This window comes from Coregonus clupeaformis, chromosome 16 (genome assembly GCF_020615455.1).
Source record: "Coregonus clupeaformis isolate EN_2021a chromosome 16, ASM2061545v1, whole genome shotgun sequence".
NCBI classification, from domain to species: Eukaryota; Metazoa; Chordata; class Actinopteri; order Salmoniformes; family Salmonidae; genus Coregonus; species Coregonus clupeaformis.
The window spans coordinates 34,693,008-34,715,461 of NC_059207.1; the positions used below are offsets into that span (position 1 = coordinate 34,693,008).

Sequence of the window (22,454 nt, forward strand, 5' to 3'; positions counted from 1 at the left end):
GAAACGCTAAAGTTTCATTCCTCCCCTGCCTCTCATATAACAGAAAGTATTTTTAAACAGAAATGTGTAGAGGGCAGCACTGTTGGGATTTTTTAAAGACAAAGACAGACTTGTTGAAATGGATGCCTGTAGGAAGTTGAATGTTTTTCTTGGAGTGTTCAAAATTGCTTTAGGATACAAAAGGTCTTACCAGGTTGTATCTAATTTTATTCTTTGCTCTCAGCAAAAAATACATTTTAGAGTTGGAGGAATTGTAATGGCATTGCCATGGAATCTCGATGTCAACTCATCAGGATCAATAACCATCACTGTACAACCTGATATAGTCTACCTTGAAAGCAACTGGAAAATGTTTTTACTGACATTTAGCTGTAACTTTTTAACTATACATTAACCCACATAAAAATGATGCATCTTTCTTTAGATGGGTGATCACTGTGGTCCTTACACTCATTTGGATAATGAGGTAAAGCAGACACTTTCATTAGTGATGGGCATAAGCATTAGTTGGGGTCGTAATGTTATGAAATCAGTGCCATGAACTAAATCACAACTGCTCACTGGAAGTAAAAGGGCCCATCTATTTCAATGACCAGTAGTGTAGTAAGTACTAGTGCTTGCTCGCTACCTTTTTTTCTTCATTATTGTTGTTTAAAGCATACAGTGGCTCATGAATAAGGCACCATAATAATGCTTGCTATAGCAACAGGCAATTGGCAGTAGCAGGACAGGTATTAACGTGTAAAACTCTCTAAACACAATGCTATACTATTCACTAAGAGAATAATATTTGCAATAAAAGCAATGTTCACTCAACATGTTATTTCAGTTGCAAATATCCAGTCATGTATAGACCTCTGAATCAAACTAGACAGTGACCCTGGCCCCTGCACCAACAGGACAAGGTCCTGCTGAAGCAGTGACCTTAATGAGCTGACCCATCGAGAAAGGCTGATTTAAACTCCTCAAGCTGTGACCTCAGCTTCTAACATGATAGCTTCAGCCCTCATAACATTATGGCCTCACTACATTCTTCCTAGAGCTGGGAGAAGTTGATTTATGTGAATCTGATCTCTCCTGATGGGCAAAAGCTAAAGTTCAGAAAACCCTCTTGTGACATAAGAAAAATGTCAAAATCATCTATCAATAAGGAACTTTTAGAGGTTCACTGACTTTCTTTTGCTGTCACAACCCATGTGCTCATTGAAGCCAAGACCTTTTCCAGTCTTCTATAAACCTGGTCACACACAAGCTCTTGGGTGGATTGAAGTCCATGGGAAACTTGCAAATGGGTCCTAGTGCCCAAAGAATGGTATGGTAAGATACATATGAATGGCCAACTTCTTCTTACTGCATGTGTTGAAATCCAGCAGCAAGGCAAATCCCTGGATGTTGGCTTGAATAAATATTACCTCTACTGGCAAAAATATTCCAGCAACAGGGGATCATGCATAATCAAATGCATTATTATTAAAAGACTGTGGTCAGTCAAAGAGCCACTTGTACATTTGGGGTCATTTGCAAGTTTCTATTCATCACCTGATAACCAATACTGTATATCTACTTTTAAAGACAAAATATTGCATTTATGCTGTACTTCAGAGTAAGCTACACTGCAGGATATGGTAATTAATGAAGTATTTGAAGTAGCCTAAAAGTGATGTGTGAATATTGTATCAATAAAATGAAAATATAAATTGTCATTGTTAATTAAATAAAGGCTTGTCTATGACTATTGATATTATATTGATGTTACAGTTATCAATTGAACTCTTCTTTACAAATGTCAATTTATGGCACATGAAAATGTCTTTTGCACAGCGTAATTTCATGTCATCTGTAGGCCTAGATATGTTAAAAAATGTCAGATGTGCACAGTGCACCCCCTTCAATTGCAGATCTACTTTCAGACAGACTGTAGGCTGGCTACCATAGACATTAAGGCTGGCTACCGATGCAAACATTTTTGGGGAGCAACCAAATGAAACGTCCAAAGAATCTGCGCTAGGACCCAGCGTATCAGCGCGTAGCAGGCGACAGAATGCGCGCACTTGGGGTAGTAACTGAATTTGAGTGTGACAGAGTGGCATGCAAAACCGCTAGATTTTTGGAATAAAGAGTAGCCGATCAGGACCGGTCTTTCGTCTTCCAAATTAACTCAGTTACTTTCAGATAAAGTTTAATTGAAGTTGACACCCGGAGAAATCTTCAGAACATCGTGCAAACTCATTTCTAAATCTATGAATTAAATTTAAACTGTGGAGGGCAGCAGATATTATTCAATTGCGTTTGGAATTTGATTAAAACCACTGAAATAACGGAGTTTGGATATGTATTCTGTTTGTGACAATCAAACCCAGCGTTGAAGCGTTGAAGTGCGTCTCAAGGAGACACAAAGTGACGGACAATTGGACAAATACTTCATCTTCATCTCGAATCTTCACATTTCGAGTAGTTTTAGTTCAGGACAACTGAACGGAGTGAGTTTTGCCGGGATTTTCTCAAAATTGAAAGCCACATAGGACTATGCGCGCACGAATTTGCCATGACATAATGGGAAGCTAGAATATCGGGAGTGCCAAATACTGGGAATGCCTTATGACTAGTAAGTTTCGAGCATCTTTGAATTTGAATTAAAACGGAAATTAGCAATTTGTCACACATTTGTAAAAATAAATAATAATAATAATAATAATAATAAAAACTGTTCTCTTCCTGTCATCGCCCCAGGAACCTTCGTGGTGGAGAAATGGGATGACAGGGGGCAGCTGAGGTGCGACTGATAAAGACAATGATTGTGCCCGGCGTTGGCATTCCGCTCCTGGAGCGTCTGTTGCTGATGCTGGTCCTGCTGTCTATCTCTGAGTCGAGGCTCACTCAAGCTTGCCCTGGGCTCATCACTAGCGGCTGCAGCTGTACAGGTGAACGCTCCAAAGCCCACGCCACTCAGGCGGTTCGGAAAAGAGTCAGCTGCGGTAGCGAAGAACTTTCTGAAACTCCAGAGCCCGGCCTGCTACCGAACAGGACCGTTACTTTGTAAGTCAAACTTATTACTTTTTTTACCGCTTAAAACTGTGAGTTTAAAATAAAAAATGTGTTGATCCAAACATTGACCGACGAGATGGTGCCTGGGCCTCATGAGTGTCCAAACCAAAATTCCAAACACTGTAGACTGATGTATCACTAGCATGATGTAGATTATACATAACATAATGTTGATAGGCCTACATGTTCATCATTGAGAAACTATTTTGGGCTTTATTATAGTCCAGAACTGAGTAAGAGAAAAAGCATTTTAGTAAATAATTCTAGAGGAAGGGGCAAAGTGCCAACGTGTAAAATGGATTATGGGAAATCTCTACCTTGGAGGTTGGGGATAGTTGAAGTTGTGGCACATGGTGATATCCAATACATCTTAACAGTGTTATACACTGATTATAACTGAATATACACATGGAGAAAATACATTATAGCCTACAGTTCACATGCTATGGCAGTATCCACTGTTAATAGTTGCTGGACTCTTGACTTCATGAACATTTGAACACTTTATGCATTGCATATGCTGATAAACCCTCCAAACCTGACCTTGCAGTCTCAGTTATGATGGTATTTATAGACTACCTGAGGTAATGGACAGGGTTTTGGCCAATGAAGACCAGAAGTGTATACAGTGGCATAGTAACAGACTACGTGAGCTGAAACCTCAAGTCCAATGTCAGTTGTGTCTCTAAAAAGCACAATGTAGGGAGTCTGGTCTGGTCTGGACTGGTGTGGATCCTGACGGAATACTTTGTGAAGTAAAGCCATCACCTGGCCCTGCCCCTTTGTCACAACTCTGTCACTTTAAATCTGCTTCTGACACAAGGAAACACACTGGGGTTCAGTGTCCTCCTCCCTCCTCGCTCCCCACACCCACCCCACAATCCAGCTGACTTGGCCTTGCTAAACAAGGATAAACAGAAACACATTTCTTCTCTTTTTATCCTCCCTCTCTATGCTTTAATGGCGGCTTGGCTCCTTCCTTTAATACCATAACATCCCAGCAATCTCAGGCAGCCGCCTCACAATCGCCTTCTATTCAGGAAGGAAGGCTGACTGACCGACCGTTGTCCAGCCGACCGGCCCATGGTGAGACCTAGCACTGTCTTCTGACACTTCAATCATCCTGTATCACTGTTAGTCTGATAGACTATTCATGTATGGCAGACAATCTTAATTGTTATGATTGATGTGTCTATTCACCAACAAGGGTGGATTTACATTAGTAAAATATGTCTAGTGAGATCCATCTCTCTTCAACATCAGATTTGCAACTTTTCATTTTACACTAGCCTTGGATGTGGTGTGGCCTGCTTAAGGCGTTCACATACATAGGTTTGGTTTGCTCCTAGCAGAACTAGGCGAAGGGACCATCTGTGCTCTCATACTCCCTAAGGGATGGTTAGAAATGTACAGAATGGGGACCTTGAGGAAAATGGGGGAGGGTATTTATTTTACATCTAGTCCAGGGGAGGGTCATGTAATTTGTAATTTATGAAATACCTAGATTTCTCAGTATTTTAGAATTAGTTCCTTATTAGGCTATATATACAATATATCGATGTGTGCCCAATGCCACCCCTCATCTCTGATTCTCAGCTGGGCGCGCAATATCAAGTGTGCGTATAGGCTATTTAGTGTGGTCTCAACCAAATGATTCATAGCCATTTCTACCTATCTGTGTGCCATTTATGATTTTCATATGCACATTTTCGTGGAACAGTTTCATTACAACAATAATGTTTCCATTTCTCAAAATCATTGCCACGTGGTTAATCATAAAAATATGAATTAAAATGATGAAATTCAACTAATGCGAAAGCATCAGCCCCTGCCTTATGGAGACATTGATACAGCATGAGCCATTGGTGGCTAAAGAAATGAGCGCATGGATTTCAGAGATAGTCTATAGGCCAATGCAGCAGTAGTCCTATAACTTCCATTGTAAAAATACATAAAGCTGACAAATAAAAACATTAGAAAATATCCTGATGAAAATGCAGTTTCTTTCAATCGCATTCATCTCTCTACTCCACCTGTCTGCCTCCCTTTCTATCTGTCTTGACTAGCTATTGCTAGTGAAGTTTAATTTTTGTATCAAATCAATCAACTGGGTCCAGCCCGAAGCTGTCGCTAGTGAACTTGCAACATTGTATCAACTAGCCTGATCCGGGCCCTCGAGTTTCCCGCGCACACTGCTGTGAGAAAAGTGTTCAGGTATTTTATCACGTTTCCACTGGATATATGGGATCATCAGAGCATTGCATTTTGCTCTTTCACACCAAGGATTGGTGATTATCGAGGGGTAGAGTGTTGGAAAGATTTTTCAAATAGGCTACTGTGAGGAACTATTATCATTAGCAATGGATGTAAAAATGTATATATGACTTTGATGACTTACTGTGTGAGGTGAAGAAAAAATGACTGAGAAGCTCAGCTTATTAGTGGTGGTGAGTGAAGACAATCAGAAATCAGACATCCCCAAATGGGCACGTTACCACATTTGCATGCAGCAGGCCAGGTACTTCTATGCGTGCTCAGGCGCGCGCTCCGTCAACATTAACAGGACAGAGAAACCAGACACATGCTCATTGCTCACATGGAGCCCTCCAAACAATGTTTTATTTTTTTTATTTTTAATCGTAGGTCTAAATGATGGTATGAAATAAACCAAAACTTGTTTCTCACAAGTGTAGCAGGTTGTGAACTCCGCAAACAACGTTTCCACTCTGAGAATGAGAACGGTTAATTACTGTAGGCCTAATTAATACATGCATTAACTGAAATGAATGTACCAAATGACAGGGAGTAAAGGTAAATGTACTACTGGTGACATATGTAATGGGGAATTGATAAAAAATAAACAATCAAAGGGCAAACAGTTCACACAATGAAACAATGAATGCGCAACAATGGGCGGAAGAGCTGAGCTCATTCTGGAGAGAAACATGTCTATATCTTACCCACACACCCATCCCCTTCTTCTTGTCTCAAATGTTTAAATTATACTCAAGACACATTATCTTCACACATATTGCTTTTCTCTGACAGCCGCAACTCAATAATCAGCTACGCCTATTGCCATGCACGCTGCCCAAATTGTGGGCTTCCCAACTAGGCGTAGGCCTACATGCTTGTGATTTGAAACAATCCACAGCAATTTTTTTAAAGGAGATAAAGATCCTCTATGGCTAAGTCATGCTCTCTAGTGAAGTATTTTGAATGTTTTTTGTTTTTTTGTATAGACAGGAGTAATTATATAATTTTGGCAAATTTATTTCAATTTACTAGGGGAAACTTAGTTTGGAGTTACAGTTGAAGTCGGAAGTTTACATACACCTTAGCCAAATACATTTAAACTCAGTTTTTCACAATTCCAGACATTTAATCCTAGTAAAAATGCCATGTCTTAGGTCAGTTAGAATCACCACTTTATTTTAAGAATGTGAAATGTCAGAATAATAGTAGAGAGAATGATTTATTTATTTTTTCATCACATTCCCAAGTTTACATACACTCAATTAGTATTTGGTAGCATTGCCTTTAAATGGTTTAACTTGGGTCAAATGTTTCGGGTAGCCTTCCACACGCTTCCCACAATAGGTTGGATGAATTTTGGCCCATTCCTCCTGACAGAGCAGGTGTAACTGAGTCAGGTTTGTAGGCCTCCTTGCTCGCACACACTTTTCAGTTCTGCCCACACATTTTCTATAAGATTGAGGTCAGGGCTTTGTGATGGCCACTCCAATACCTTGACTTTGTTGTCCTTAAGCCATTTTGCAACAACTTTGGAAGTATGCTTGGTGTCATTGTCCATTTGGAAGACCCATTTGCGACCAAGCTTTAACTTCCTGACTGATGTCTTGAGATGTTGCTTCAATGTATCCACATAATTTTCCTTCCTCATGATGCCATCTATTTTGTGAAGTGCACCAGTCTCTCCTGCAACAAAGCACCCCCACAGTATCATGCTGCCAACCCCGTGCTTCACGGTTGGGATTGTGTTCTTCGGCTTGCAAGATATCCCCTTTTTCCTCCAAACATAACGATGGTCATTATGACCAAACAGTTCTATTTTTGTTTCATCAGACCAGACCATTTCTCTGTGCAGTTGCAAACCGTAGTCTGGCTTTTTTATGGCGGTTTTGGAGCAGTGGCTTTTTCCTTGCCGAGCAGACTTTCAGGTTATGTCGATATAGGACTCGTTTTACTGTGGATATACATACTTTTGTACCGGTTTCCTCCAGCATCTTCACAAGGTCCTTTGCTGTTGTTCTGGGATTGATTTGCACTTTTCGCACCAAAGTACGTTCATCTCTAGGAGACAGAACGCATCTCCTTCCAGAGCGGTATGATGGCTGCATGGTCCCATGGTGTTTATACTTGCGTACTATTGTTTGTACAGATGAACGTGGTACCTTCAGGGGTTTGGAAATTGCCCCCAAGGATGAACCAGACTTGTGGAGGTCTACAATTTTGGCTGATTTCTTTTGATTTTCCCATGATGTCAAGCAAAGAGGCACTACATTTGAAGGTCTGCCTTGAAATACATCCACAGGTACACCTCCAATTGACTCAAATGATGTCAATTAGCCTATCAGAAGCTTCAACAGCCATGACATCATTTTCTGGAATTTTCCAAGCTGTTTAAAGGCACAGTCAACTTAGTGGATGTAAACTTCTGACCCACTGGAATTGTGATACAGTGAATTATAAGTGAAATAATCTGTCTGTAAACAATTGTTGGAAAAATTACTTGTGTCATGCACAGAGTAGATGTCCTAACCGACTTGCCAAAACTATAGTTTGTTAACAAGAAATTTGTGGAGTGGTTGAAAAACTAGTTTTAATGACTCCAACCTAAGTGTATGTAAACTTCCGACTTCAACTGTATGTTTATAAGAAAATGTACTTCCTTCCCGAGTCTTTTGCGCTTCTGGGATGGTGTAAATAAAACTGGGCTGCATTACACACTGCAGTGGATATTCTAAGGAGGTCAAATTTGATATCTTGCTATAATTGATTTTAATAAAAACAATATGTTTCTTGCCCATGATGTATTTATCAGAGTTATTGACCTCACAATACGCCAGATTCGAGTAACTTACCTTGGCTGTGTTTACACAGGCAGCCCAATTCTGATCTTTCTCCACTAATTGGTCTTTTGACCAATTAGATCTTTACCGATAATTGGGCAAATATCAGAATTGGGAAGCCTGTGTAAATGTAGCTATTGTGGTGCTAAAACTTGAAGCAGCAGCCGCGACACAATCATTAGGAATTGGACAGCTCATGGTGCTGAAAGTAGGCAAATTCGAGAAGGTATAATTCATTTCAACCGTCTTCATTTTCATTCGACTTTACAAACAACAAGAGGGCTTTGTGTTGGAGCCTATTTATTCCTATTTAAGAAATAAGAGGTAGGCCTACGTGCTTGACAAACGAAAATAGGCTATAGGTTGTTATCCATAGATTTGTCGGCCAATTCCTATACCCACCATGCACTATTTAAATAGCCTACCTCCGTGTCAGTGAAGGGCTGTTAAAACTAGGACTCGAATTGAGGGAGTATGAGAGGGTATGCCATAGGCCTACCTTTTATTAAAGAAAATTGGTGAAAGATGTGACTCCGATACATATGGGGATATCGTTGTTTCGTTTCTTTGACATTCAGAGGCTGAGCTACAGCTTCTATAGCCGAGGGGCCAAAAATATTTACTTTGCTTGGGAAGTAATCTAATTCTGTCACTATCAATTGATTAAGCTATTCGCGTTCTGTACAATAGAAGATACAGTATTTAAACCCAGGCAGGTTTTAGGGAAACACTTGTGACCTTCTCTCGTTGGGTTAAGCCACGGAACAAGAGTAGCCAGCAGTTAAAGCTTACATTTTTCTGTGTCGGTAGGCCTACTCTGTCTGGGGTGGAAAGGTAGGCCTAACTTTTGAAAGTACCATGCTCAGATTCATAATGACATCTCAGATTTAATTATTTGCAAACAGGGAGCATTTCGTTGCAAACAAGACACACTGATTTGGTATTGGAGAAATATGATAAGATGAACGCATAGGCTCTGTCCATTTTTAGCCTATAATTTTGGTAATTTGTGTGGTATTAAAAGATCTTCTGCTAAGGTCTCCAGACATGTAAAATGACGTAGAATTGCATGAAATGTTTATAAAAGGCACTTATTTTTCTCTGACCTGCAAATATGATGATAGATTCATGCAATGCTTTCACTATAAAGGAGATCTTTCCATGCCTACTCTTGTCCACGGTGGTCCGCAAACCCACAACCTTCTGGCCCGCAGCCCTGTGCACTATCAAAATTCCTGCGTTGTCATGTAATGCTTACAGATTGAAGAACAGTTTCTATAACTACATATCTAAGTCTCTGCTCTGTCTTAGAAGTGAGTATAAACGGTATACCATGTTCTCTGCTAACCACTTTATGTTTTTATTATTATTTTAGATATAGTGGAGGGTCACTTGTTTTTTGTTTCAAGCGTTCAGGGAGGGTTTATATATTTTGCTGAAGGGAGGGCCATCCATTTTCATTTCATAGGTCCGATTTGCGATATTACTGTTGTTTGTCCCTCTTAAGCCACCGTATCAACAACATACCCCTAAAAATACAAAATAAAAATAACAACAACTTAGCCAGAAACACCTCAAAATAGTCCAAATTAATCTAAGATACATCAAGAAATCTATTAAGATGTTTAGTGCAGTATTTCCCAAGTGAAAAAATCTGCATGAAAACTAGTCGTCTCTCGTTGAATGACAACAAACACTTCATGTTCCCACTCCTACTAGGAGTAGTACTATTGACCAATCATCAACAAAGGGGCGCAGACCAACCTGCAGAAGACCAAAGTGAACAAAAACATCACAACATTTTCTCATAATATATGCGTGAACAGTTTCGACATGGGAAGCATACGGTAAGCTTTAATGTGTGAGTGCATCTATTAGCATACCATAAATACCATAGTATAGACAAACAAAATAAGGATGGCAATTCAAACTATACAAGAGCTTCTCATCTGAACCATATTACACCTAGTTTTGCACACTTGATTAATGCAATGATTCACAAATGTGTGGATATTTTAAAAGCCTTTAATTTTCAATTTGGCTAACAGAGCAAAAATGCATGCCATCCCAGGTCCTCTCCAAATACTGCACCATCGAGAGCATCCTGACCGTTTGCATCATGGCCTGGTACGGGAATTGCTCCGTCCACGACTGCAAGGCCCTCCAATGGGTGGTGAAGACGATCCAGTACATCACTGGGACCGTGCTCCCACCCATCCAGGACATCTACTCAAAACGGTGCCTGAGGAAGGCACACAGCATCCTCAAGGACCCCACACACCCCAGCCACGAGCTGTTCTCTCCTTACCGTCGGGCAGACGTATCGGAGCATGAGGTCTGATACCAACAGGCATTAGAGACAGTTTCTATCTACAAGCCATCAGACTGCTGAACACTTGAACTGGACTGACCACCTGCATTAACTCTCCGCACCTTAGCACACAAATCACCTACTCACGCACACACGCACACAGATATACACTCATCCACACCTTAAATGGTTGAGCATTTTGCCATGTCTAATTGCTCCTGTAAGTCGCTCTGGATAAGAGTGTCTGCTAAAATGTAAAATGTCAATGTCAATACAAACCCCTCCCCTCAATGAATTGCATTTATTTATTCATCCATTCATTCATTCATTCCGATTACGGTAGCATTTACTTTTTTAAAGTATAATACTGTCAATACATAGTACTTGCTTTGATACCGTATTTATATTACATTAGGTGTACTGTAATATTAAATACAGAATTTAACTTACCTCCGAGCTGCCTGCAAATTATTGTCAAATCCATGGTAAGCCCTTTACAGTGTAAAGAGGCCCTAAGTCAAGGGAAAGGAGCTTACACTACCTACATTTACATTTTAGCAGACGCTCTTATCCAGAGCGACTTACAGTTAGTGAGTGCATACATTATAAAACATTTTTTTTCATACTGGCCCCCCGTGGGAATCGAACCCACAACCCTGGCGTTGCAAACGCCATGTTCTACCAACTTAGCTACATCCCTGCCGGCCATTCCCTCTCCTACCCTGGACGATGCTGGGCCAATTGTGCGCCGCCCCATGGGTCTCCCGGTGGCGCACCCGGCTACGACAGAGCCTGGATTCGAACCAGGATCTCTAGTGGCACAGCCTTAGCCTTAGACCACTGCGCCACTTGGGAGTACCGCCACTCCATTCTAGAGGAGAATGGTTCTTAATATGCGGTTAAGAAATTGTAGTTGCTGTATGATAAGATACACCTACACAGTCTCCTGAGCTATATGTACACATATGAAGCTGCTACCAAAGACTCCAAAGAACACTTTATGTTTTTGCTGATTGAACTGTTTCCCAAGGTAGTCTGCTCCTCCACAATCCCACAATACTCCTCCTCTCTGACCCAGTGGGAGCAGCACTCGCCTGCATATGGGCGCAGTAAAACCTCATACTGGCCCATTGGTGCATGCAAAGGAGGTACAGCCAGAGGATTTATGCCCGAGGGAGCCCAAGGCGGCCAGCGGTCCATTTATAGGGCCTTGTGTTTCTGCTTAATAAAGGCAGCATAAACATCTGCGGAACACATTTCTCAGAACTAGAGGAGAGGAAATAATTTTAAAAAAATAGCCTAGGTGGCAGCAGTGGAGGTGATTGAAGATAATATCGCATCCCTGCATCTACTAATTTCACTTTATTTGTTTTCCTACACGTTTAGCATACTGTGACACTTTTATGAGGCTGTGTACTAGGAGCAAACAATTCCTTCCCACACTCTTGTGAAAAACTGTCCAAGGCCATCCTTAACGTTTCTTTACTGAAATACGACGTGACTGGTAAGGTAATTTGCCAGAGAGCTTTAAATGAATTGCTCCGAACGCTGATGGTCTCATCCTCGCTCATGACATTAGCTCCAGATGTGGAATGTGAGAAGTTGTGTTGATATTACTGTTATTCCTGACATTCCTTAGTCTGTGCAGACTGTATCCTAGGTGCAGTAGGGGGGCTCAGCCTTAGCCTGCTCTGCATCATTCCCTCCCCAGATTTGGTGCACTGTCACCCAGGCCCTCTCCTGGGGCAGGTTAGAGGAATGTCCTGCTCCATGTTTCCATGGCTACATGCTACCAGCGGTGGACAGGGCTATGGGGCTGGGGGACACCAGGCCTGGCCCAGGTCTTCCAGGACTGACTGCTACGTGTAATGCAAAACAGCTGGCCCCCATGAACATTCCAGCTGAGGCCCCTCAGCTCATGGGAAATCCCAACGGGGGTTTGTTTATTAAAAGTATTAGTTGGATGTTTGTTGTTCCTGTGGACCATAAAGGAACAAACAGTGAGCCTAACACTGTCACCTCCTCTTGTGACTCACCACACCTTGTGGGCTTTGGGTTGGTTGAGTAATGTGTGGGAAATTTAGATCAGTTGGATTAAAGTATATCAGATAGCGTTGGATATCCTCCATTACTGTATGTAAAAATATTTTTAAATGGCTGCCCTTTGGTACATTTTTCATTGACTTGCAACTTATCAGTGGTTTAGCGTTACAATTCTATTCCCAGCCTTTCTCCATGAGTTAGTAATCTTTTCCCTCATTCTCTCTACCTCTCCCTCTTTCTCGCCCTCCCTCTCCACCCCTCTATCATGAGTTCATCCACACACAGTAACTCTCAACCTAAATATTTAGCCGTCTTGGTAGGATACTGCCATGTCTAAACTCCTTCCAGATGTGGGCCTGCGCAGGGCAGGGCTGTGTTTAGGGCTAATTGCACACGGCTGTGAAGGCGAGGGAAAGCAGGGAGAGGGAGAGGGAAAGAAGAGGTAGAGAAGAGAGAGAAAGAAGGAGAAGAGAGAGAAGAGTTACAGCAGAGGAGAGAGAAAAATGGTAGAACAGAGGGAGAGGGAGAAAAGAGAGAAGGAGAGGCTAAGTCTACAGGTTTGGCAGGCTGTTCAGAGCATTGTCGGTCGGTGCCGTTTAAGATTAGGGAGGACGATTTGTTTTTAATGAGCATGGCCTGATTTCTATTACATCATATTGGATGACTGTCATTCATATTCCATTCACCCAGCTCAATGTAATGTCAATAGGTTTAGGCTACTGCATGATACTCAAATTTGCCCTATGCCCATCATGTGGTTGCTACGACCTAGCCTACAAATGAAAGTTTACAACGTAGGTGCACAGGTCGAGAGGAAAATTGGAGTAATCAAGGTGACAGACAGTGACACATTCAATACCTCCTTGCACATTCAAATTCAGGTAGATCCATCCCTGTTTTGTTCAGTTTGCTTGCGTTTAAGAAACGTTTTGCAACAGAATCGGCAGAATTAATACAACACTGATCACCCGCACTTATAGTTCACTTTCAAAGCAGCCACATACAGCATCATCACTTTGCTCGTAGTATAATTATTTCTGGCATCTATGCACTGTCCTCGTCTCACCTTTTCCCTTCGCTTGTGGACAACACAACAGCTGTCTGAGACCAGGTGCAAAAACCTCTGAAGCCAAACCTTCACACCATAACCGCTAACAGCTACACAGCCTACATCGTTGTCACCATATTAACGTTCTAGTCAACAAACTAAACTAACACGTTAGTAAACCCACAATCCAATCCATGTGTACAATCACGCAGTACAGCAAGCAGTTTAGCAGATTAGCAGTTTCATCGGTGGGCCCCGGTGGCAATAAATTAATAAAACCGAAATCTTACCTTGACTTGCTGTGTTAGATAGCCTTAGGCAGCTAGCTAACATAAATAGCATTGCAGAAGTTGTCATAATTACTATGTAAGTCTATGGAAGGGCTTGAGAACCATGAGTCTCCTAGGTTTGATTTTGAAGTCAATGTACCCAGAGGAGGATGGAAAATAGCTGTCCTCCGGCTACACCATGGTGCTGCCCTACAGAGTGCTATTGAAGCTACTGTAGACCTTCATTGCAAAACAGTGCGTTTTAATCAGTTATTTGCTGATGTGGATATATTTAGTATAGTTTTATCTAAAAAGGAGAACTTTTTATATTTATATTTTTCTGAAATTCACTGAGTAGGATGGTCCTCCTCTTCCTCCTCTGAGAAGCCTCCACTGGTTCAGAGGGATGTGGCCCAGGAGGCTGACTGCTCCCCAGTCTCTGCCTCTCTCTTTGCCTACCAGACCTCAGACACTGGGGGAGAGCCAAGGAAGAGACTGTACCTATAGTATAGTTTCGATACAGTAGCATAATTTCATAAAAAGTACTTTAATGTTAACCACCAGGTAATTAGTATTTTATTTGCCAAATATTATGACTAAATGCTGAATACATTTTCCATTGTGTGTAGCTATATAGTTTTGGTAATGTGTGTGTGTGTTTGTTTGTGTGTGTGTGCGTCTGCGTCTGTGTCTGTGAATGTGTCTGTCTGTGTGCGTGCGTGCGTGCGTACTTCCGTGTGTGTGTTATCTAGTTTTGCACTTTGTGAAGGATATAGAGAAGCTACACATGGGAGGTTACACATCCCATTTCCTGGAGAACCATGGAGCCTCTGTCTCTAATGGTCAACAACACTGTAGCACTGAGGTGGTGAAAACAAATCTTCAGTGGAAGGGAGTGTGCTGTCTATAAGTCTGGCTGGTTATAATTCATGCTTTTGCCATTTATTTTCACTGTTGCCTGTTACTGATGACCTTGGTCCAGCGAGTGCCAACCCAAAGGAGTGGCCGCAGATGTAAGGGGTGGCAGGCTGGGCGGCATTGATGCCTGTCCTTGGCCGTCAGCAGGCACTGAGAGGAATGCCTCAGACAGCTGCAGTGAGGCTGCTCTCTGCCTACGTGGGCGCAGTAGGGCCTGGGTTCTGTCCCTACTGTATACCACTGTCTATATGGATTCTAATGGGAGTGTTATAATGTCTCCCATCCATCCAACATTTTGATCTTCAAGTTTCAAGTTTTATTAGTCGTATGTACGGTATACACATGGTATACACCATCCAACTAAATGCATCTTGGGAGTGGGGTGGGCCGTGTGGGGTTATCAAAAGGGCTAGCAGATGTGCCATTGGTTTGTGTTGGATCTGTGAGTCAGTATGTGTTGAGATGGGAGCATGTCAATGAAACGCCCAACAGCCATCTTATCAGCAGAGAGAATTACAATAGCTTGGAGTTGTGGAGCGCTCGGAACACACAGGCATTCCTGCTGGGAGAGGGTTTATTTATGTGGCGAAAGGTGTTGAGAGGAGGGGGAGTGGGCTCTCCTCCGTCCACACATGTTAGGTGGAGCACTGGTCAGCAATAAATAAATACAAAAAATAAAAACAAAGGCCTGACACTGGATACCCAGGGCACTATGAACAGCCTCAGCACCTGTCAATGCCACACATTCCCAGGACCCCCTGCCTGGCTGAGGGGGTCAAGGAAAAAGTCACAGCTCTAAAAAGAACACTTCTTTGATATCTACTGTATGTTTCTGTTGGTCCATCTCTTTTGAATTCATACATTTACATTTTAGTAATTTAGCAGACTCTCTTATCCAGAGCGACTTACAGATAGTACATTCATCTTAAGATACTGTAGCTAGGTGGGACAACCACATATCACAGTTGTAGTAAGGGGGGGGTTTGCATAGCCTGAAGGCAGGGAGGGGTAGTTCCCCTTGCTGCTCCATAGGCAAGCACCATGGTTTTGTAGTGGATGGGAGCTTCTACTGGAAGCCATTCAGAAAACTTGGGAAGGTTGAACACCAGACGGGTTGCGGCATTCTGGATAAGTTGCAAGGGTTTACATAGTTCATTTATCACTTGAGATTGTTGCTCAAAAGGCCACGATCTTCAAACTTGACAAAAACAGAGAAATATGTTGTCATAGCAACATTATACCCCTGATTGACTTTTGTTATTATAGTGTTTCCTTTCATACAGCTCCTTCTTATCTTACTCCAAAAAATAAATGACTCTCTGGTTATTCTTCTCCAGTTATAGCCCCCACCCCTCTGTCTCTCTTCCCCTTCCCCTCTCTTCCCCGTGCTGAACCACAGAAATGGCCTCCAGAGTTTCTGCTTTGGAAGCAGCAGACTGCAGACCCACAGAAGATGGCGGTGGGTGTCTGTGCTGAAAATGCTTGTGGTCACACGTTTGTGTGTGTGACCACTTCTGTGTAAGTGTTTGTGTGACACCGAGTATTGATATCTGAAGATAGTAAGAATATTCACCCGTATGTTTAGTGTTGGACATATCTCAGATAGCTCTACTTTATTTGTCAAATGTTTATAATATCTAAAAATGTAGCCTTATCAGTTCTGATTTACTGCTTGTAATTAATCATTTAATTAGTGAAAAAGAAAACGGGTTAAATGTTTCATAAAAATAAATGGTTCTTCGACTATAATTATACAAACTGAGATATCATCGCTGTAAAAGCTTACACTAAGAACATCTTTCTGGTGAATTATATGAGAACCATTTGCATGGTGTGAAAATTGTTCCAATAGAACTAATTCTAAGGGAACAATGGCTTTACAGTCGCTGATTACCCAGTAATTGGAGCGGAGTTATGAAACTTGTTGATTGTATTCCACTTTACTTAGCGTTACAGAGCCACTCAATAACACAACACCCATTTCTACAGTAGATATTTATTGCATGAAATGAACAGTGTCTCACTAACTAGCCAAACAGCATTGTTAAGTTATTTGGGTCAGAATGATTTTGGCCCTATTCTTTGTAAAAGCAAACCCATTTCCCAGCAGTCTTTGCATTGGAGCAGAAAACAGAGCTTGGTTATGAGACAGAACAATGAGACAATGTTAGTCAGGCATAGACCACATTCCACTTGTTTGAAAAGCCTAGATTCAGTAAATTGCCTCATTAAAAGAACAAACTTTAGACAGTGATGGAGTTGCTGACTTGGTTGGACTTGCTTGTGTGAATCGTAGTTATACTTTCATCATTTACTTGCCGTGTTTTACTCTTGGTTGTTAGGATTCTAGACAGCCACTGGCTTACATCTTTCACCTTTCAGTCTTTGTTGGTTGCCCAGGTTTAAAATGTGTTGCGCAACTAAAAGGAAATACTGAATAAAAGAAACGTAGAATTAAAAACCCACATGTCATGGAAGTTGCTTTCTCATTAATTGATAGTGTTGTTGCTTGAATTGTCCTGAGACTGTTTCCATGTGGGAGACCATCTCTGAACACAGGAGCGGTGTGTGTGTGTGTGCACGCATGCGGGAAGGGCGTGCACGGCCACAGCACCCAAAATAGTATTCCATCCTCCCCTCTCTAATTAGAGACTTATAAAACCCCAATTTTAATTTTAGACTGAGGCATTGCTGAAGGACTGCTTGCCATTTATACACACACATACACTCAAACATATGCATATGCTGTTGTATACGGTGTGATGTCACGAGAGGCTGTGTCCTGGAGGGACGTTACATCCCCCTGAGGTGGCTGCAAACCCAGACAGCTATGGCTCCATCTGCTGGTATGGTCGGGAACTCCACCCCTCTATGGCCAATCTTCCCACGCAGCTGAAACAAATGAGGAGCTGATGAGCTGAAGGTTTGGGAAGGGAAGAGACACAGTCTCCAACCTGGGCTCTCTGGAGGACAAGAGTGCTGCACGTCCACTTCCATGAGGAATATAAGGATTTGGAGATACTTACCTTTGGGAAATACTCACCTTTGGATATATGCACCTGTGGAAATACGTGAGAGACATTTGGAAGGACTTTTTGCTGGGTTGGCCACTAGCTGCAACGTGGACTACAGTAAGGCTGGGGAAAAGTTATCTGAGCGAGTGAGAATTATGATTTTGGATGTGGAAGAGACATCCCTGAACTGTTAACCCTTAAAGAGCCACAAGAGAACAGAATTTTGTTATATTTTCGTTAATTTCCCAAGACCTATAATAAAATCCTTGTTTTGTTTGAACCTTGTCTCCTTGCACTACTTGAGCAATCCCGCTGAAAGCTGTGTAGCCTCTCGTGACGTCACAGATGGTGGAGGATGCGGGCATCCTCAAGCGTTAATAGTGCATGTCAGAGGAGGATACCGAAGGTTTGATCACCCAGTTTTCCAAGTTGGCCGTAGGCTCCCCGCCGACTGAAATGGAGGACATATTGAAAGCCCTTGTTGCTGGCCAGCAAGCCCAGATGCAAGCAAACGTGGCTCTCTTGGAGGAGCAAAAGAAAGCCAACCTTCTGAAGGCAGAGGAATTGCAGTTGCAGAGACAGAGGGTGGTCCAAAATACCCGCCCAATAAAGGCAAGTGACTTTATATCTAAGATGGGAGCTACCGATGACATTGAGGCATACCTGCATGCATTTGAGGCCACGGCCACTAGGGAAGCCTGGCCCAAGCAACAGTGGGTTGGTCTGTTAGCCCCCCTTTCTAACCGGGGAATCGCTGAATGCTGTCCGGGACCTGGGCCCTGACCAGGTTACTGACTATGATGCCCTGAAGTCTGAGATCCTCAGCAGATATGGACTCACAAAGTTTGGTATGGCCCAGCGCTTTCACAGCTGGTCCTTCCAACCAGACCAACCTCCTCGGGCGCAGATGCATGAACTTGTCCGAATCGCAAGGAAATGGCTGGATCCGCAGAGGAATACAGCAGCGGCGGTGGTGGAGGCCGTTGTGGTGGATCGTTACCTACGCGCCCTGCCTTATGAGGCAAAACGGTTCATCAGTCAACAGGCCTTGACCACGGCTGATCTGACCGTGGAAGCTGTGGAAAAGTACCAGGCCACAGCGGAGATGCTGAATGCTTCCCGAAAAAGACCCCAGGAGGGCGGCCCCACCACAAATGGGAAGAACCCGTCCAAAGGGACCCCAAGGTCTCGAACCCAGCCACGTCAGGACTTATCCCGGCTCCAGGGGGAGCCAGAAACCAGGCGGGTCCAAGAAGAGTACACCAGGAGGGGGAAACTCGACAGTGTTACCGGTGTGGGGAGATGGGACATATCTCCTGGCAGTGTGGGAAACCAGCCGATGAACCTATGCCCACTGCGGAGTCCTCCAGCTCAGCACCCACACACCGTTTTGCCTCGCTCTTGGGAGTCGTAGATGGCGGCCCAGATCGACCCCCCACCTGCCCGGTAACTGTGAATCACCATGATGTGGAGGCCTTACTGGATTCTGGTAGCCGGGCCACCCTGGTGCGTAAGGATTTGGTGGGCCCAACGTGTCTGACCCCGGGGAAAGTCCTCCCAGTTTCCTGTGTCCATGGGGACACCAGAGAATACCCCATTACTGAACTTACAATGACCAGCACACGGGGAACCATACACACGACGGCGGGGGTGGTTGATTCCCTCCCCGTCCCTGTCCTAATTGGACGAGACTGCCCAGCCTTTTACCCACTCTGGAGAGAGTCTCAGGAGAGGATAACCCGAGTACCTCGGAAACGGAGAGGCAAGACTCATCCTGGGAAGGCTCCGGTGCAATCCTCCGAGTTACTCACTCCCGCCCGGGCTCTGATAGGGATGGCAGGTGCCCAGACCGACACAGAGAAGGAGCTACAGAATCTGGACAAAGAACTGTCTGGTCTGAAGGGGACCGCGGAGAGGTATCGTTTGTTAAAGCAACAGTTAGACATGAAGACAGAAGAGTTAGATATCCTCCAGGCTAAACTCCAACAGAGCTCCTTCCCTAAGCAACAGGAGGAGCTGGAGAGGCTGTGCAGGACCATCGAGGAGTGTGAGGAGACCCTGCGCAGTAGTAAGGAGGTCCAGAAGAAGGCAGAGGAGAAGTACAAGGTGTTGGAGAACAAGATGAAGAATGCGGAGGCAGAGAGAGAGAAGGAACTGAAAGCTGCTCAACAGAAGCTAAACTCTGCTAAAACCAAGGCTGATGCGTTCAGTAAGAAACTCAAGGAGAGACAACAGGAGGCTGAGTCCCTGGTCCTAGAGTTGGAGGAGTTGAAGAGAGAGCAGTCTGGCAAGCACCACGGCAATGCGGACGCCCTCTCCCGGCGTGATGCCTTCTTCGCTGCCTTTACCCCGACGAGGACGTCGGTCCCGAGGAGGGGATGTGTGATGTCACGAGAGGCTGTGTCCTGGAGGGACGTTACATCCCCCTGAGGTGGCTGCAAACCCAGACAGCTATGGCTCCATCTGCTGGTATGGTCGGGAACTCCACCCCTCTATGGCCAATCTTCCCACGCAGCTGAAACAAATGAGGAGCTGATGAGCTGAAGGTTTGGGAAGGGAAGAGACACAGTCTCCAACCTGGGCTCTCTGGAGGACAAGAGTGCTGCACGTCCACTTCCATGAGGAATATAAGGATTTGGAGATACTTACCTTTGGGAAATACTCACCTTTGGATATATGCACCTGTGGAAATACGTGAGAGACATTTGGAAGGACTTTTTTGCTGGGTTGGCCACTAGCTGCAACGTGGACTACAGTAAGGCTGGGGAAAAGTTATCTGAGCGAGTGAGAATTATGATTTTGGATGTGGAAGAGACATCCCTGAACTGTTAACCCTTAAAGAGCCACAAGAGAACAGAATTTTGTTATATTTTCGTTAATTTCCCAAGACCTATAATAAAATCCTTGTTTTGTTTGAACCTTGTCTCCTTGCACTACTTGAGCAATCCCGCTGAAAGCTGTGTAGCCTCTCGTGACGTCACAACGGATACATCTGATTGTCTCACACACACACACACACACACACACACACACACACACACACGCGCAACCACACGCGCAACCACACACACACCACACACATGCAACCACACACATATGTAACCACAAACCATATAGACTCCCTTGCCCTGCCTGGTTACCCAAGCACAATGCAGTATACTCTATAATAAGCGCTTCTACAGTACATATCAGATGCAAGAGCTCACTCCACTATCCAGCTTCAGGATAAGACTCATTGCACTCAACTGTCACAATATAGTTTCAATTTTATATTAATCTTGAATTTCTTTTGTTTTCCTGAGTCATGGTAAACAAATATTGTACATAGCATCTTAGATGTACACTGTATAACTCTTTCTGGTTTTCACAGCCTTTGACTGCACACAAAGAATTACCCCGCACAGCTCTGAGAACAAGCAAACTCGTCAGGGAGATTCTGTTCACTTTTCCATAATGCTTGAATAACTCAATCAGTGCTTGTGACATGATTTTACAAAAACATTTGACGTGCAATTACATGGATGTTCATGTACATGACAGGAGATAAATAGGACTTGTAGTCTGGCAAGGCTCCCTGTTCCCTGCTGGAAGCACACTGGTGGCTTAGGGACAATGGACACATTCACGGCTCAAGATGCATTTACTGCTAAAGTGCTCGTTGTGCTCAAGGGCTTTCAGTGGCCTGCTGCATTCACTGTGATGAACAAGGCGCTGAGGGCAGAGCCAGTGCCCCTGGGCCACACAGAACTGCTTCCTGTCAGAGGTAGCTTAGTTTTCTACCACTGAGTGGCTGTGGAGCCTCCCTTGTTTACCTGATACTCCCTGTGATGGGTCTGGAACGTGGGCAGACCAGGGCACTGAATGGTGAGTCAAGGGCACTCAACTAGCCAGGACTATCAGGACAGAGCTACCAGTCCAGTGCAGAGGCACTGGAAGACCTGCAAATGAAAAGAGGCCCTTTAATATTGGGGAGGTGTAAGGGTTGGTGTGAGGTGTGAGCCAGGTGCGGTGCAGGATAGACAGTAGGCAGTAGGCAGAGATGGTGAAACAAGGATCTTTACTGGTGGCCCCAAAACCAGGATACAAAATGACGGACAAAAACAGGCTGAAAGCAAACATGAAATACTAACTACGACTGAAAACAACAATGAAACAGGGAGAACACTTCTCAAGTACCTGTACATACGTCTCGCGATCAGACACTGAGTAGTACTGTTTGGCATCGAGAAACTAGCAAAGAAAACAGAGCAAGGGAACACAGGGAAGTGAGGGCATAAATACACAGGTGAACAGGTAGACACAGGTGACACTCTCTCAAACACACACTGACACAGACACACATACACATGCTCCTGCTGAGATGGGGCTCCTGTGGCTAAAAGCTTACAGCAGTAATTGGTCTGGGCCTTCATTAGGCTGAGGACTCTGACATATCACAATGAAAGTGTGTGTGTGCAGGTGACCAGACTCCCTCCCTCAGTAGCCAGCTAACATGTGAAGACACCCCTTAACCCTATAACCAGCTTCATGTGTCTCTGAAGCAGACCTGCTCCTGGTCCATAACTTGTTGGCTAATGCAGAAAAAGTGGATTGTCATTGCAAACCAGACGCTAAGCTGTTCAAATGGCCCCCAACCATTCAAAAAGTCACACTCCCCTCCAAAGGCTTCACTGATTAATTCCTCTATCACCCAATGATCTAACATCATGTTGT

General features: G+C 43.6%; 1 protein-coding gene across 2 annotated transcripts in view; it reads left to right on the top strand.

Moving 5' to 3' along the window:
* Positions 1–2,069: 2,069 nt before the first annotated feature.
* LOC121584841 (adhesion G protein-coupled receptor A2-like) overlaps positions 2,070–22,454 on the top strand; it is a 50,879-nt gene continuing 30,494 nt past the window's right edge. For both annotated transcript variants that reach the window (XM_041900995.1, XM_041900996.1), the window contains exons 1-2: positions 2,070–2,605; positions 2,731–3,036. In XM_041900995.1, coding sequence (XP_041756929.1) covers positions 2,792–3,036 — 245 coding nt within the window. In that variant the 5' untranslated portion in view covers positions 2,070–2,605; positions 2,731–2,791. The remainder of the gene's footprint in view (positions 2,606–2,730; positions 3,037–22,454) is intronic.